At 40.5% G+C, this 18,544-nt stretch overlaps 1 protein-coding gene across 1 annotated transcript in view; it reads left to right on the plus strand.

Moving 5' to 3' along the window:
• Positions 1–18,544, plus strand: part of LOC146615216 (protein O-mannosyl-transferase TMTC2-like) — a 68,668-nt gene that overhangs the window by 39,659 nt on the left and 10,465 nt on the right. Inside the window, exons 3-8 of the mRNA XM_085376824.1 lie at positions 7,188–8,022; positions 8,985–9,099; positions 9,802–9,887; positions 11,565–11,749; positions 11,993–12,071; positions 13,929–14,050. Of these exons, the coding sequence (XP_085232950.1) occupies positions 7,188–8,022; positions 8,985–9,099; positions 9,802–9,887; positions 11,565–11,749; positions 11,993–12,071; positions 13,929–14,050 (1,422 nt within the window). The remainder of the gene's footprint in view (positions 1–7,187; positions 8,023–8,984; positions 9,100–9,801; positions 9,888–11,564; positions 11,750–11,992; positions 12,072–13,928; positions 14,051–18,544) is intronic.

Consider the following 18,544-nt stretch of genomic DNA (forward strand, 5'->3'; position numbering starts at 1 on the left):
TCATCACAGTGTACTATGTCACTGTTAATGCCTCAAATAAGACAGGCTGCTGGATGTTTGTTATAAAAATGCAGGGCGTCCAACACTTTGTAGGCCTTTCCATGCACATGTCATTGAGAACGAATCACCCCAAAGGCACAACTTCAACTCAAGGTTTCTAATCACAAAGGATAAGAATATAAGATTTTGATTAAAAAAATGCTCTGCATGAGCTGCCCACCACGTTCCAAAGCATTATGAGGAGTTTGTTTGTTTAAATGGGACATGCCTTAAACAAGAAAAGTCAGGAAGATTGTTTCCCTGCTGTCTTACGTCAGTCCAAGGCGGCTTTAAACAGCACAAATATGAAGTCAACTGTAGGGTGCCTTGTCTTGAAACATGTTTTAAACACTCTGCACGCTACAGTGTCAACAGGCACACCACACACTTCTGGGATTTATAAAAGCAGAGTTAATAATGAGTGGCAGTTTAAGGATGAAGGCTTAGGAGCTATGTTTTATGTGCAGAAAGAGGCCGATGGAGAGAATATTAAGTCAAGGGAGAACGTGGATAATAAAGCAAAAGAGAACAAAAAGTATTTGAGCGAAAGCTTCAGAAATTGATGCTGAATTTCCAAATGAGGATCCAAAGTGGAGGAGATATGTGGGAGAGTATTAGGTTCGGATGTTTGACACGAGCGTGATGCTACATTTGACAGCTGGCTGGGGATTATGCCAGCCATTCTCCGTGGATACACGCAGATCTTGTTAAAGCTAGTAAGAGTAAGAACCAGTTCCCAGGAATTTCACTCCGACTGATAACGGTAAAATTTTAAAATCACAAAGCCCCTTCAAAACTTTAAAAACAGACCAGTGGTAAGTCCGGGATCCGTTGAGTCTTGCATCCACAGATAACAATGAAAAGCAGCGATATAGATGACTTGCAATGCAGTCTTATTTCAAGACAAAAGAACTTGTGGTTTAAAAAAACTAAATCTTTACACTTAGCCTGGACATTCAGGATTATGAATTTGAAGGCAAATTCTCAGTATGCTCACATCAATCACTCTGCTGCTACGTTTCGATTCCCTGCTTCGTAAGGATCCCTGTGCATTGCTCATAATCCAGTGGACTACTTTCTGTGTTTACTTTCAAATGCATCAAGAGTACCTGTATTGCCTTAAACAATGCTGACACTCTTTCAAGAAAGCAGTTTAAAGGCCAAGATAATACACAGGGTGACCATTTACTACCATCTGTCTCTGATGCTGTGTGATGCAGAATGACCCTGTTTACTGTAAACAGTATACCGGCCATGCATACTGGCCACTGCTGTATTTGAGTGTCCAGTGTGTAAATTTGTCTGCTATGCTGTACTTTACACAACAGAGAGGTAAAAGTAGCTTAAATGCAATGCAGGCTCACAATCCCACAATTCGGTTTTAGAGTATATAATAATGTAGAGATTAGCTTCCTGGTTTAATCCAAAATATTTTGCAAGGCTTAACATCAGATGAGAGAATGCGGTTTAAGCTGTGGTTTCCGTGTCTGTGGATGCCTGGAAGCCTAAACTCAAAATGTACTACACAATAGGCACATAAGCACACGTTCCACGTATGTGAACTGGAAAGCAAGATGACAACCTCTTGACAGTGCGCCCGCTTAAAAAGAGTAGAAACGAGGGAGTGGAAAACTAACAATGAAATGCAGTCGGAACACAAAACAAGCATTCAATTTACTCGTACTTCAGTGCAGTTGATGTTGACAGTGCATGGCACTGCAAGTGGAAAACGCCTTTTGTGTGGGCCACAGAATTCTGTGAAATAACCACACCGATGAAGCAAGTAATAGTTTGTGTCACGTGTCTGAAAAGGTGCTATACCTTAGCTTTTCATGCCTGGAGCACCTTGCCCATAGTTAAAAAGCACCTTGGGAATGGTAACAAAATTGGATAAATGTCAAATATCAAAGATGCCCTGACACATGCTCCTATGACCTCAAAATAGCAATTTACTCTATAATATTTGGATGAGTTCTTTGCTAAGTGGACAAGATAAAAAGACTTTTATAGCAGTTAGAAGTTGGATCTGTTAAAGGACTGATTGTTTTGTGTGAAGAGGGTAAAGTTGGGTTAGTGGAGATCTGTTTTCAGCTACCACATAATATTCTGCTGAGGTTAAACTGACTTTCCTGATGCAGAAAACAGTTTCCTCTAAAATGCACTAACGAAAGGTGGTGTTAAGAGTTATTTGCTCTCTGAATTTGTGAAGGCGCAGTGGTGCATCACTGGAAAGTAGAACTAGCAGTGCACCCCACCGTTCTGCAGTTTGAGATGTGTGTTTGTGTGTGTCTGTGTGTGCAGCTGATTGCGAAATCAATTAAGGAACAGTTTAGAAATAGACAAGCCATCGAGTAGCAGAATGAAACTCATTCAGCTATACCACAAATGACTCTCTTACAGGAATTGGCTAATCTTCCAATACTGAGCAGAAGTAGGTTCCTCTGTCAGTTGCCTTTCTTTACATTCAGTGTGGTCTCATCCATCAATAAGCACATCCCACCTTTTCTTGTGTAAAAGGCACTCTATTTTATCCTTTGCGCACCACCTTTTGGCATCTGAATCAATATCCAATTTTTCCCCGCTCATTTGCCCCCTGCCTCTCAGAATGCTCTAAATGCTGAAGTCCTTAAACTGGTCCTTTTTCATCCTACAGTTGACAACTGATCTAGTGTAACTAGGCTTCTTGCCTCATCTAACTTCTCCAAAGAGACCATGCTTTTCCTTTTCAGATCTGGAGAAATCAACAGTTTAAGTGGAGCCAGCAGGTCAGGGTAGATGCTAAGCCTCTTATTCTAATCCTAGCATGGGCGTGTTATGGATAACATGAGCACGCGTGAGCTTACTCGAGCATGCTCATTTCATCAGAGTTCATTAATGACACGACTGATTTGCTCTTTGTGCGTTGTGAAGCTGTAAGAAATGGCAATTCATATTGCATAGATTATACAGCGGAGTATAAACGATTACTATAGTGAATAAACTTACTTGGAGATAAAAGCCAAAGCTGTGCTATCCTTTTCAACAATATGAGTTGTATGAGCTCTTGTAGTAATTTTCAGATCTATTAAAGCTTTACGGATGATAATATACTAGACCAAAAGTATGTGTGCTCCTCCTGTCCTGGGCATTGATAGTACACATTATAAAAACTGTGAGCATGCACTTGTATACACACAGAGAGCTCAATTCCCTCAGGATACTGTAGGTTCAAATAAAGTTCATATTACAGCAGTGCTTGGATAATAAATGGCCCCAGAAAATAGGAAGTTAGCAGCATCTCTGTGATCATCACTCATAGTGTTATGCCATGTTCATCACACAGTAATATAACTAACAAACACTTTTTAGTTGGTGTGGCGCCACACTGTCTGTGTCAGTAAGTCTTTGACTATATGACTTTGAAGAGTAATCGGTGTATAAGAAATGAAGTCAGATTTGCTTAATCTTGTCAAAAACATATCACTAAATCAGATTTGAGCAGTAATTGATTTCAGAACGCATCATGTCAAATTGTGGTATTGAGGAAGTCTGGCGTCACATCTGACAGATAGAAAACCAAATTAAAATGGTCTCAAAAGCATCACTGGTCTTACAGCTCCCTCAGATTTCACCTAACAAATGTAATTTAACCAATCTGTGACCAAATGTTAACCAATCAAGGAGCTCATAGACTGTAAATTATAGATGGACATTGCCTCTGTAACGTCAGCCATTTGTGTATACTGCATGCTGAAGCCTCATTGTTGGCATTGGAAGTTGGTTTGCATTGGAAGGATACAGATAACTGCTAAGCAGCTCTAAGAGACTAAGAAAAATACTAGAATATGAATCATTAAAACAAGGGCTCAAACTTCTTAAATGGGCTGTACCTCAAACAGGAAATATTATTTGATTATTTGATTAACTCCATTAAAACTGCTCCGAAAGGCACTGACTATCAGAGATTCAGCTGAGTGACCTGAATGGGTGAGGTGAGGCTTAGCAGAAAGATTTTGAGTTGAATTTTGAGATAAATTATAATATTAATTTTAATGTAGAATTTCAACTTGCCTACAAATGTTTAAAAGGTTTCTTTTTATTTATTTATTTCAATATATTTTTTTCCTATTAGAAGGAGCGAGCTTCCATAGAGACCAAAGCTGCAGTTAAAGTGGATTAACTCCCATTTGGAGCCTCAAGCGGCTATAAGAACTGCAGTTTGGATTGTTTAGTTTATCTTTCTGTGGAATGGGGGGGGGTTGCTGGGTGTGATCTGACAACCTTGTCATGTCTTAAAAACATTACACCAAATTGCAGTGAAAGGATTTTTATTTTATTTTAAAAATCCTCTTTCTACTTCCTTTCAAGCATGTGCTTTATCAATAAGCAACAGAGCTCTGTGCAAAATTAGAAAGGTTACACAAACTCTATTTAGTTCAAATTTTATGGGTTCCTAAACAGTTTGGTCAAAGTTGTTGCGTGACAGAAAAAAAATAATAGTGATTATGTTATAGAAGTAATGCTCTTATGAGATGTAAACGGCATAGATCAGAACAATGAGTCCTAAGCCGATTACCAGTCACACTTTCTGCAACAGGCCGAAAGAGTTGGGAAGAAAACCTCCACTGTTTCAAATTTACTTTGGAGTTGCCTACAATGAGATCAGAACTGAGGGGTGTGTGTGGAATACTAATAAACTGACATTTTTTGAAGTTTGTTGATTTTTTTTCTATTCTTTGATTTTGGACTTTGACATTTTCCGGACGGGATTCCCGGCCGCGTCCTCAGGTCATGCGCGGCTCAGCTGGCTGGAGTGTTCACGCACATCTTCAACCTTTCCCTTTCTCTGTCTGTAGTCCCAGCCTGCTTCAAAATGGCCACCATCGTCCCTGTACCCAAATCCTCCACCATCTCCTCATTGAACGACTGGCGACCTGTAGCCCTGACCCCCATCGTAAGCAAATGCTTCGAGAAGCTGGTCAGGGACTTCATCTGCTCTGCACTACCCGACTCACTGGACCCTCTACAGTTTGCATACCGCCACAACAGGTCCACTGATGATGCCATAGCCCTGACACTACACACTGCCCTGTCACACCTGGAGAAGAGAGACACGTATGTGAGGATGCTGTTTGTAGATTACAGCTCAGCATTCAATACCATCGTTCCCTCGAAGCTGGACAGGAAACTGCAGGATCTAGGACTGAGCAGCTCCCTCTGCAGCTGGATCCTTAGCTTCCTGTCTGACAGACGCCAGGTGGTCAGACTGGGCAGCATCACCTCATCCCCCATCACACTGAACACTGGTGCTCCACAGGGGTGTGTACTGAGCCCTCTCCTGTACTCACTCTACACCTACGACTGCACAGCCACTAACAGCTCCAACATCATTGTGAAGTTTGCGGACGACACTACAGTGGTGGGTCTTATCACCAACGGTGATGAGACGGCTTACAGGGAGGAGGTCAGCGCCCTGACCCACTGGTGTCAAGACAACCATCTCACCCTCAACGTCGCAAAGACAAAGGAGTTGATAGTGGACTTCCGGAGGTGCAGAGAAGTACACACCCCCATCACCATCAACGGCGCTGCTGTGGAGAGAGTGAGCAGCTTCCGGTTCCTTGGTGTACATCTGGCTGAGGATCTTACATGGTCAGTACACACAAACAAAACAGTGAAGAAGGCGCAGCAGCGCCTCTTCTTTCTCAGGAGACTGAAAAGATTCGGCATGAGCCCCCGCATCCTCAGGACCTTCTATCACTGTGCCATTGAGAGCATCCTCACTGGATGCATCACCACCTGGTATGGCAACAGCACCGCCTACAACTGCAAAGCTCTCCAGCGAGTAGTGCGGTGCTCTGAACGGATAATTGGAGGTGAGCTTCCCTCCCTCCAAGACATCTACAGGAAGCGCTGCCTGAGGAAAGCGGGGAGGATCATCAAGGACTCCAGTCACCCCAGCCATAAACTGTTCAGACTGCTTCCATCAGGAAGGAGGTTCTGCAGCATCCGGTCCCGTACCAGCAGACTGAGAGACAGCTTTTTCCATCAGGCCATCAGACTGCTGAACACGTCATAGACACCTCAGCTTCACTACTGGAACTTCAACATTATGCACTCCACACTGTATATAAATGCCACTTGTTTTGCACATATTCAACTCTGTATATTTTATATATTTTATTATTATTATTATTATTATTATTATTATTTTTTTTTTTTACTATTTAATTTGTAAAAATGTGTATACACACACACACACACACACACACACACACACGTAGGAAATATTTAGTATACACATCCAGAAATGCATACACTATTATATATTGTACATATATTTATTAGTTTCAGGTTGGCCATTCTTGTATTTTGCTCGTTTGTGTTGTTGTGTTTGCACATCTCTGTTGCTTGTGGGGCTCGCACACAAGAATTTCACTCGCATGTGCTGTGCCAGTGTGCCTGCACATGTGATGTGACAATAAAAGTGATTTGATTTGATTTGATTTGATTTTCTCTTGTTATCTTTAATATAACTTTCTGAACATCAAAAATGTATTGGCAAACCAGTTGTGAATTTCAAACAAAAAATATTTCACCACTTTGAGTAAGACACATTCAATCTGAAGCAAATATTTCATCATATAAACAATCCTGTTGCTTCGCACTGAAACTGACCCCAACGAGAATGCCCTGCTTTCCAGATCCTAATGTGTCTTTCACCAGTTTGCATAGTGTTGTTTCTGGCTTTTTGTGCATTTTAACTTTAAGAAGTCTGCCAGTGTTGCAGTATAATTGTTCACGAGTGTGGTTTAAACCCCAGGCAAAAACATCCCAGGGACTGCTTTACATACTTTCTTTTTCTCTGTATTGTAGGAATGAAAAGATAATAAATTAAATAATATTTAAGCAAGTGCATATCTATAAATTATAATGAAACGTTATTACTTATTATAACACAGAAAAGGATCTTGTTCATATAGACTAAAAAAACACAAACAGGACTATGTTTTGCTTGAGCGCTGATTTTAAAAGGTCTGATATACGTTTAGGTAGCTGTCTAGCAGGAAGTGTATCAGGTGTTCTTGAACACAGACAAAAACCTTTGGCTTTGACCTAAATGTTGATTTAGGTGTTTCCCTTTAACATTTTTTCCCCCTACTTTTCAGAAAAAGAACATCAATGTTTTGCTGAGTCTTGGCATGCTAGCTTCCTGGGGAGCACTCTTGCTGTCAGCTCGCCTCTACTGGATGGGCAATAAACCTCCAAACTTCTCCAATTCCGACAACCCTGCAGCCGACTCGCCTCATTTCCTCACTCGAATGCTAACGTTTCTCCACCTGCCTGCTGCCAACGCCTGGCTCCTCCTCTGCCCTGACAAGCTCAGTTTCGATTGGTCCATGGATGCCGTGCCCTTGGTCAGGTCCTTGGCTGACTGTAGGAACCTTCACACCGTTGCCTTTTATGTTGGAATGAGCATTCTGGTTTTGTTTGGCCTTCGTGGTCCCACCTCCAAAGTCAAGGAGACCAATGGGAAGGCCCATGTCACTAATGGGAAATCCATCACTAATGGTAATGGTTACCACGCTCCTGATGCAAACCATAACACAGAGCATGGCTCTCCAAAAACCGCCCTAAATGGCTCAGCTGGACTGCACCACTGCCCTCCACGGACACCCCTGCCCCCTACAGAAAGCCTAGTACTATTTTCACTGGGCATCCTTTCATTGCCTTTCATCCCAGCCACTAACCTATTCTTTTATGTGGGTTTTGTAATTGCAGAGAGAGTACTATACATTCCCAGTATAGGCTTTTGTCTGCTTGTTGCTGCTTGTGCAAGAGCCTCGTTTGTTAGACTGAGGACTAGAGGCTGCAAGGCTGTGCTGTTGTGTCTCTGTATGGGTCTAGTACTGCTGAATGGACTCAGAACTGTTCAAAGAAACAAAGACTGGAGCAATGAGGAAAACCTCTACAAGTCTGGGATTAATGTGAATCCCGCTAAAGGTAAGAAGGCCACTGGCTATCTTTAGATGTAAGTAGGAATCCTCCTGCCTTCAGCCTAAAGCAAGGAGCAAATTTGAATGACTGAATTTTAGAGCTCAATTGATACAGGAATTTTTAGGACTGATAGCGATGTTTTCTTTCCAGCAGGTAGAACGTAAACAGAATCTTCATGTGTAGTTATTTATTATTATTAAGATATGCCAGTACAGATATGTCAGCAAAATTGGATAGTAATATCTGCCTGCCGAAAAATCATTCAAGCTCTAGTTAATTTTACAAACTCAAAGCTAGCTTATCAATCTTTTGGCCACAGCAACCGTTACTATAGCTATGAAGCTGTTTTTTTTTATTAGGGGAACATTACGCACCCATTCCTGTTATTTTACAGGTAACATTCAAAGATGACGAAGCAGTTTCACAGCATCAATGAATACTGATAGCTACTCAAGATGAAAGTGAACAAAGAACGTAAAAACTCTGTTTGGCAAATGCATTTTTGCCGCTTGGATTTTGTGCTGTGTTAATATTTGTTTCTGTACGTTTTTAGTACATTTGAGACATTTCACTTGTTTTGTTAAAGATGGAAAAAAATGGCATGTACAGCAAATTTTTAAAAACTCAAACAATACCCAGTTCTACTTAATATGCATGTTTTTAACTGGGCTGAGATCTGAAACCCACTGTGGGAACCTGATCTTGAAAGAGGCAAGTAGAAATATGTGCAAGAAAATAACAGAAAACTGCTTAGAGGATTGTTACACACTTGCCTAAGAATACTTAAATAAAAAAAAGAGAGCACTCTAAATAAACAAGTAAGCATGAGAAGTACAATTAATTGTTTTTATCAAGTGATACTAGTTTACTTTGACAAATTAGTGTGAATAACTGCTTTTACATGACCACCAACTGCATCTTTTTTTTTTCTTCTGCTGTATAACTCTTGACTGGCACATTTCCTCTAGCCTGGGGAAATTTGGGGAACGTACTGAAGAACCAGGGCAAGATGGCGGAGGCAGAGAAGGCATACAGAAATGCTCTGCACTACCGAGGGAACATGGCTGACATGCTGTATAACCTGTGAGTGATAAAGATGCCCGTTCCACCTCCTCGTGTTTGCATAGTCTTGACACAAACAAGTTCTGATTCCTACCATCCATCACTTTAGATCACTGTGGAAAAGGAAGAGAAAGGGGAGAGAGGAGAGCGCATATAGACACAGAGTGACTAGCAGGAAAAACTTACAGAGGGCACACAAGAATAGATCTAACACAGGAGAAGAAGCAAATGAAATACAGAGTATGGCTTGATGCAAGAGAGTTGTGTGTCCCTTGTGGCTCTTTGTACCGTCTGCTGCTGATTTGATTAGTCATGGTTTGCAGGGTTTGGGGGAACACAAAGACACTTAGAATCCTGCAACACAAGGTGTCACAGATGCCAAAACCTCATAGCAGACCCGTGTCTGTAACTCTCATGCAGACACTGTTTTCCTTCCCACTTCTCCGTTCCCTCTCAAGTTACGGGTGCCAAGAAACTGGCAAAGAAACAAAGAGAGAAGGGAAAACTGAAAGGTGTTTTGCATTCTTTAAAACAGAGGTGCTACCTGAGCTTGATGGATGGTTGGCTATATTGGGATTATATATAAGTATATGGGATACGGGAAGAAAAACCTGCCACTTTCACCACTCATTACTTTGATGAGAGGTTAAAGCTTACTTTGCATGCAGAGTTAAAAGAAACTGTACTGCAGCTTGTCACATCTTTGCGTTTTTCTTGGACCAGGGGTTTGCTTCTGCAGGAGAATGAACGCTTTTCTGAAGCGCTGCGTTATTACAAACTTGCCATTGGGAGTCGGCCTACGCTGGCATGTAAGTAAATCTCGGAGAGTCTCATTTTTGTAAATGATCTATGAGGCGGTCAGCCTGAGGGGAAGAGCTGTCATCAATTAGACTTTGGGGTTAATTACACTTTAATTTTATTGCTGATGTGGTTATTCTTTTTTGCATGGACATGTAAAGGGCCAGTGAAGTAATGCAATTCAGTCCTGCGCTTGAGTGTTCACATTAGATGAGGGTCCAGCTTTTACTCTACCAAGTAGAGTAGCTTTATTGTTAGCTTTATCTCTTTTTTGGCATGTATTTATTTATGTGTCCTACTTTTCTCTGCTCCGACCTCAAGTTCTGCCTCCTTTAGGCTGTATTATCATGTTCTTCTGTGTAGATCGTCAAGTTTTTTTCTTTGTTTAAAGCTTTTTTTATGTTTATTGCTCTTTTATTTACAGTTGATAATTATTTATTTGAACTGTTCTTTTTCCAGGGTGGAATAATTGTACAGCATATATATTTGACCTCAAAAAACAGGAATTTAGGCTGCACAAGTGTGAATTTATTTTGGATTTTCGTTAAGATCAAAACTATACATACATGCTCAAATATATGCGCATTCTCATTTCCATCTTTTAATAAGAGGTGTTAAAGGTTCTACAATGCCTTTTAACGTGACGAGTTAAAGCCATATTAACTTCTTGCTTGTGATCATGATTGACTACAACTTGCTGCTTCTGTTTGCAAACATAAACAAAAGAAGTGGTTTAACAGCGCTCATTGGATTGACCAAAACTCAGAACAATGGGAAAGTCCAAGGAACTGGAGTGAAGCTCTAAGAAGGAATTGGAGATTTACACAATCTGAAAAATGTCTATATTACTATACCACTACTAATTCCAAGATCCCCTGCTTCAAATTCAACACCTTTAAGTTTGGCTGAAGTTTGTAGCTCACATGGACAAGTGAAATGCCTTATGGCAGGGGTTTCAAACTCCAGGCCTCGAGGGCCGGTGTCCTGCAGGTTTTAGATCTGTCCTTGATCCAACACAGCTGATTTAAATGGCTAAATGACCTCCTCAACATGTCTTGAAGTTCTCCAGAGGCATGGTAACAGTAATCATTTGATTCTCTTGACCCAGGGTGATTTTCTAAAACCTGCAGGACACCGGCCCTCGAGGCCTGGAGTTCGACTCCCCTGCCTTTTGGCCACATGAGATACAGATTGACCTATATGTCCACAATGATAACAGAAATGTTTGGGTGAGTAAAGGTGAGGCTTTCAAACTAAGAACACTGTACCAGCTGTTAAGCATGGTGGTGGTAGCATCATGCTCCGGGGCTGTTTACTGCCAGTGGTAATGGGAGTAACAGTACACAGCACAAAGTGGATGGAATAATGAAGAAGGAAGACTACCTCTTCAAATTCACTTAAAATCTACAAATAGATGGTTTAAATGTGGATGGTTTGAACTTGTGGTGATTAGAGAAAATCCAAAATAAATTCAGACTTGTTCACCCAGTTCGTGTTTTTTAAAGTCATTAAAAATGAAAAAGAAACAATTAAAAACAATGATTAAAATCCTAAAATTACCATGACGTTCTGTTCCATGATGAGTGTATGTAAACTTCTGAACACAAATGTATTTATGTCAAAAGACATTTTATATCATTTCACATGCCTTTAATTGAACCTGCTTTTTCTTCACTCTGAACTCACAGCGGCCTACTTGAATATAGGAATAATTTTGATGAACCAGGGCCACCTGGAAGAGGCCAAACGCACCTTCCTTACTTGTGCTGACATTCCCGATGAGAATTTGAAGGATCCTCACGCTCACAAGAACTCCGTCACCAGTTGCCTGTACAACCTGGGAAAACTGCTCCATGAACAGGGCCAGCAGGAGGTCAGTGTGTCCCGTTTGTGGGAAAAGGGCCCAGCGAATATTTGAAGGAGCTGAGAAGTACTTGTTTTGTATCTCAGCTTTCATAACATGAATAAACAGAGAAGGACCAAAATAATTTTTGTAACACTTTCCATTAGGACTTTGTCCGTGCCGCTTGTGATTTAACTACTTAGTTAAAGGCCACAATTATGGTGACGCGAACTGAAAACTGAACTAGCTGAATTAACTATTTTCTTTCTACAGGAGGCCTTGTCTATTTTCAAGGAGGCAGTGCAGAAAATGCCGAGGCAGTTTGCACCACACAGCCTTTTCAACATGATGGGTGAGCGACTAGCTTTTTTTTCACATATAATATCTGTTTTAAACAGTAATAAAAAAAATCTATTTTTAAAAATCACTACAAAGGTGATTCCAGCTTGAAATGTTAATAAGCATCTCGATGAGATAACGCTACCATTTGATCTATAAAATTACACATTCATGAGCTGTGAAGAACACAGTAATAATGTGAGTTAAAGCTGTGCAATCTGACATTATTGTTCCCGTCTCAAGTGTTGGCCTTCTGGCTTGTGAGAGCTTAAAATGTGAGTTAAACAAATTGCCATTTAATCATTGCCGAGGAACCCCACCTGTTGGATTCCACCACTGTAACTCAAAAACGATGTGTGCACACACTTTGTGTCCTCTTGAGGAGAAGTGAAGCTCATCTGTGGAACGAGTCACATCCCCCTCTTTGTTATTGTAACACTAATTACATTATTGTAAACTCATCCCGATGACATAGTTGAGATTGCAGGGAGATGTCTGCATAAATTCCTTTGACAGGCAGGCTGAAGGAAAATAAGATTTGTGTTTAGTCAGGTGGAGAGAGGGATTAAGGAAGAGTGTTTGAATTAGTATAATGGGAGGGGATACTGAGTATATGTCATCAGCCTATCTTCTTACTCTCGGGACCAAGAGCATGCCCTCACATCCAACAACATCTCTGAGTTTTTATAACCAGCTTTTGTCCTTTCAGAGAAACTTCAGATTTATCTGCATTGTGGTCACTTCAGTCAACATGGGGTTAAGACGAATTTGAAGTTTCTCAAATGACCTATTACAGCGAGCCATTATAATGAGAACCAGCATCATTAATCAGTTAGACTTGCAGCATGTTCTGCTGTTAGATGAAGTTCAAAGAGCTTCACAGACGACTGACGAGCTAATAACAAGTCAGAATAAATGTAATAAAAACAATGCAATTAATTATAGATTAAAAGCACCTTAAAGAAGACTAAAAAGACAAAAAAGATCAGAAGGAGAAGAATCAAATAGGATAAAATAAGCACCCTTAAATAGATTAATATTGTAGGAGCTACAAAAACTGACTGGAAAAATGAAATGCTGAAATAAAAGAGAAAAAAATCTAAAAACAAAAACTGATTAAAACTGACAAGAATCAGTACCCCAAAAGAGCAAGAACAATTATAAGTGTAATATATAGAATAGAGTGGAACAGTGCTCACCTTTTGAAAAGGCTCCAAATCTAATAACTGATTGCCCATTCAGTTTCCCCATTGATGTTTCTGAACGTCCTTGCTTAAAAAATGTTTTAAGCCTTGAACCAAGCCAAAACTGACCTCCATAAATCAGGGGTGTCACTGTTCCAATTTAATATTGTGAGTTTCTGTTATGAGCACATGCCATCACATCACAAAGGCTCAGCTTATAGTAAGTCTTCTTTGGATGATTCTAACACTATGGCTCATAATCAAGAATATGAGAATATGAATGAGATTTTTACCTCTAGAACCTCACTGTACTCAATTCTAAAATATGGTATTATATTTATGTTGTTGTTTTTTTTTAGTTTAGTTTTTTTTCCCTTGTACTTTAATCAAGAACAGGTTCTTATTTTCACTGAAAAAGGCAAAGCCCCTTGATGAAATAAGTGTGTAAATACAAGCAAGTGTACAAGGGTCAAAACACCAGGGTGACTGGGAAGCTAAGAGTGTTGGTGAATTTGGCTTAAGCCAGATAGTTTAGCACATGTTTTTGTGTTTGGGGAGGCAAGGTGCCAAGTGTGGCACCACCTACATTTTTTAAATAAAAGGAATCTTAAAATGCATATGCTAAAAAAAACACAAAACAAGTTCCTTTTATTATTGATATTTTCCATTCTCCTCTCTCCTTTCAGGAGAAGCCTACATGAGGCTGAACAGGCTGGAGGAAGCAGGTCACTGGTACAGAGAGTCCCTCAGGGTCAAGCCTGACCACATCCCTGCTCACCTCACTTATGGAAAACTGCTATCCATCATTGTATGTTCCCTTACAGACACAGACACACACACACACACACACACACACACACACACACACACACACACACACACACACACACACAGAAAGAAGCAGAAGACAAAGCATTATCTTAGTAATGACTGCAGTGGTTAACTATGTGGCAGAGTGTAATTAAATGGGACCTGGAGTGGCACAGTGGAGTGATGAATAATGCATATAGAACAACTTATGGGGCACTGGAGCAAGGCGAACCCATCCTATTGATTTCCCTGCAGAGACTGAAGAGCTGTGATAACTGTTATTACATATGGGCTTCCTGAGTATGAAAGGCAAGGGTGGATTCAAACGCATGAATTCATTGTGTGACCCTTGCAGCTACTAGTTGGACAGAACTTTCACACTTTTCACACACTTTCCACACAGTGTGAAAGAAAAGAAACTGAAAAACTGAAGGCAGAAATGTTAAATAGATTCAAATTCAAATTCAAATTTTATTTGTCACGTACACAGTCATACACAGTACGATATGTAGTGAAATGCTTGGACAACTGCTCGTGACCTAAAGAGAACAAAAAAGGAAAAGGCTATGAATAAGATAGGAAATAAATATGAAAAATTAAAAAGGGTAAATTTAACTAGGAAGGAATAAAATATAAATTAAGGTTAAAAATGAAATAACTGTACAACACAAATTAGAATGAAGGGTAAATTTAACTGGGAAGAATAAGATAAAGATAAATATATAAATTAAAGTTGAAAATAAAATAACTGTACAACAAAATACACAATACACAATATAGAACTATATAAGAATGTATGAAGAAATCTAAATATAAATAAATATATACACAATAACAGCAGCTGTACAAGTATTAACCGGAAATGAAGAAATGAAGAATATAGTGAATATAGAATATAGATTTTGGGTGACCTTAGGATGATCCTGATCCAGGACTGATGCCAACAAACTGCTGTGTTGGAGCAGGGTAAATACATGGCTGACATCTGAAGGTCAGGGAAGCAGGGAGTTTTTCTGGTGTGGATGAGAGCGATCCCTCTGTGATTGGATGACCCTGATAAACCATGTTTCTTTTTTTTCTGTCTTTCATTGCATGTGCCTGTATATTCATGGGAGTGTTAGAAGACATCCAAGGACACACGAACTTGCCCAACTTCTAAATGTTAAACTTCCTGTCACTTCCTGTACTTCCTCCACCTCTCCCATTCCACTAAACAAATACACATGCATGTGACAGATGTGTGAGCAGCTGAGTCAAGTTTAGATTTGGGAGACAAACTGTGTTTCCTGCGTAACCTTTTTTAACGACGCTGACCTCTCTCCTTCCACGGCTTCGAGTGCTGCATAAAAACACAACCGAGCTGAAGTTACAAAACTGTTATGTGCACACTGGCAGCTGCAAACCCTAAGGGCTTTAAACCTTACCTCTGACCAGTTCCCCGTCTTTGCTGAAAGATTTAAAGATATGCAGCATATGCACACACACCTTAAGTAGGTTCACATTAGAGTCACCGAGGGTGGCCGGACATCTGCTCTGCTCCCTTATGCTCAAGGGGCTCCAGATCTATGCACTCACCATGAGGCCACCTCCACTACTAGAGGGCTTAAGAAACATGAGATTGGATGGGCTCGGGACAATAGGCCAGTGGATGGGCTTATTATTCAATTACTCCCCTTCCTTATTGAATCACTCCATCGGCTACATTTCTGGCCATCCTGCTAGAGTCAATCGACAATACAGACAGGGGAAGGAAAGGTCAAACTCGAGCCTTGTACTGTGGTTCACCCCAGCACTGTTTTTCTTTGAAACGTGGAATATTTTAGCTCGAAAGCGACCACATTTCAGCTTTCAAAGCTGCCCACAAAAAAGCTACATGTGTAAATCCACAAAATAATAGGCAGAACCTGATAGTCTTGCACACGTCCACATCCGTGAGCAAATAACAAGTGCAACTCCAAAGCCGCTAGTGTACTCTTTCCACTATATTACAGGCCTCCTTGTCTGTCAGACGTATCTTGCTGGAGTCAGAGTGGTGTGGTGTGCATTAAGGAAATTTGTGGTCATTCAACACCATGAGACTTATGACTTTAATCTCAGCCGTATATTTGGATAATTCGGCACTAATTCTAACTATGGTCTCGCACTGTGGAAGACCGCACGATAAAGTACGTAGAAGCAGCTAAACTAACCTTTTACTCAGCTACAAATCAGGGAATATCCTTTTGATAGTTGTTTGAAAATCATCCTTTTTCCACTGACCTGAACTCGTCCATAAATCTGCTAAATGATGATTTGCTTCTACCTAAATGGACTGAACCACTGTACTTTCTGATGGATGTTTAGGGAAAAGGTTTAATTGAATGTAAAGAGTATGGAGCCAAAGAAAATGTGAAATAAGCCATGTATGCCTGATATTCGGTCATTCAGAGCGATTGACGGCACTGGGAGAAGCTAATGAAGCAAGCCTAATGAGCCCTGCCCTCTCATTTCTTGTTGCATGACAAGTCCGCTGGCAATATAGAAGCAATCGGCGCAGACGTGTGAAACAAAAGAGATGGAGAAATTCAGCCTCGTGAACAGAGGCAATAGAGTCTGCACACAAATGCGCCCACACCAACACCTTGGAGGTTTTTCCTCTAACGGTTTGGCATGAGAGATTGTGCGGCTGTGTTTTTTAATAGCGTCTCTTTTCTGCAGATACAAAGAAATTGGGTTGCTCTGACTCAAATGAGGCCTGCTGATGCACTACAGTTTTTCAGATGCAAAGAAATACAGCGGGGAAAATAAGTATTTGACACATCAGCATTTTTATCAGTAAGGGGATTTCCAAGTGGACTATTGACACAACATTTCCACCAGATGTTGCCATCAAGCCAAATATTGAAGTCATACAATCAAATCAGAACATATAAGTATACAAGTTAAACCATAATAAATAAAGTGAAATGACACAGGGAATAAGTATTGAACACACTTTATTCAATACTTTGTAGAAAAGCCTTTGTTGGTGATTACAGCTTCTAGACGCCTCTTGTATGGATAGACCAGTCGTCTGCATTGCTCAGGAGTGATTCTGGCCCATTCTTCCACACAAACGGTCTTTAAATCTTGAAGGTTCCTTGGGCCTCTTTTATGAACTTTAATCTTCAGTTCTCTCCATAGATTTTCTATGGGATTTAGGTCAGGTGATTGACTGGGCCATTCAAGCAACTTGATTTTCTTTCTTTGAAACCACTTCATTGTTACCTTGGCCTTGTGTTTGGGATCATTGTCTTGCTGAAATGTCCACCCTCTTTTCATTTTTAGCTTCCTGGTAGATGGCAGCAGATTTTTATCCAGAATGTCCCGGTACATCTCTCCATTCATCCTGCCTTCAATAATATGAAGTCTGCCAGTACCCCTTGCTGAAAAGCAGCCCCAAACCATGATGCTTCCACCCCCAAACTTGACTGTTGGTATGGTGTTCTTGGGGTGGTGAGCAGTGCCATTTCTTCTCCAAACATGGTGTGTAGAATGACTGCCAAAAAGTTCAATTTTGCTTTCATCTGACCATACTATAGTCGTCCAATAATCCACAGGCTTCTCCAAATGCTGTTGCGCAAATTTTAACCGAGCCTTGACATGCTTTTTGTTCAGCAATGGAGTCTTGCGTGGTGAGCGTGCATGGATGCCATGGCGGTTCAGTGCATTGCTTATAGTTTTCTTTGAAACAACAGTACCTGCTGATGCAAGGTCTTCCTGAAGTTCTGTCCGAGTGGTTCTTGGCTCTTGGAGAACCCTCCTGATTATTCTTTGGACTCCTCGGACAGGGATCTTGCGTGGAGCACCTGATCGTGGCAGGTTTATGGTGAACTGATGCACTTTCCATTTCCGGATAATGGCCCCCACAGTGCTCACAGGAACATTCAGCATTCTGGAAATGCACCTATAACCATTCCCATCAAAATGCTTTTCAACGATAAGATTACGAAGATCTTGAGAGAGTTCTTTGCCTTTACCCATCATGAAGTCTTTCCTGTGTGCCTTCTGGGTAATGAGGAGCCTTTATAGGCCATCAATTAGGACTAAAGCAGCTGATATCAATTAGTACTGATAGGGGACAGGATTTCTCTATCAATACTGACAGATTTCAGGTGATCTCCTGGCTTTCTATGTCATTTTGCCCCTTGTTATCTCCATGTATTCAATACTTATTCCCTGTGTCATTTCACTTTATTTATTGTGGTTTAACTTGTATACTTATATGTTCTGATTTGTTTGTATGACGTCAATATTTGGCTTGATGGCAACATCTGGTGGAAATGTTGTGTCAATGGTCCACTTGGAAATCCCCTTACTGATAAAAATGCTGATGTGTCAAATACTTATTTTCCCCGCTGTACATGCTCAGGCCCAGCTATACATATTGTGTGTTATATAATATGTACTGTTGGTGGTCAGCATAATCTATACCATTTTAAACCATGTCGAAACAATAGTGTTGTGGTTTAAA

The sequence above is a fragment of the Diplotaxodon limnothrissa genome, linkage group LG17, assembly GCF_057381915.1.
Source record: "Diplotaxodon limnothrissa isolate DT_005_m linkage group LG17, D_limnothrissa_male_GT1.1, whole genome shotgun sequence".
In the NCBI taxonomy this organism is placed as follows: Eukaryota; Metazoa; Chordata; class Actinopteri; order Cichliformes; family Cichlidae; genus Diplotaxodon; species Diplotaxodon limnothrissa.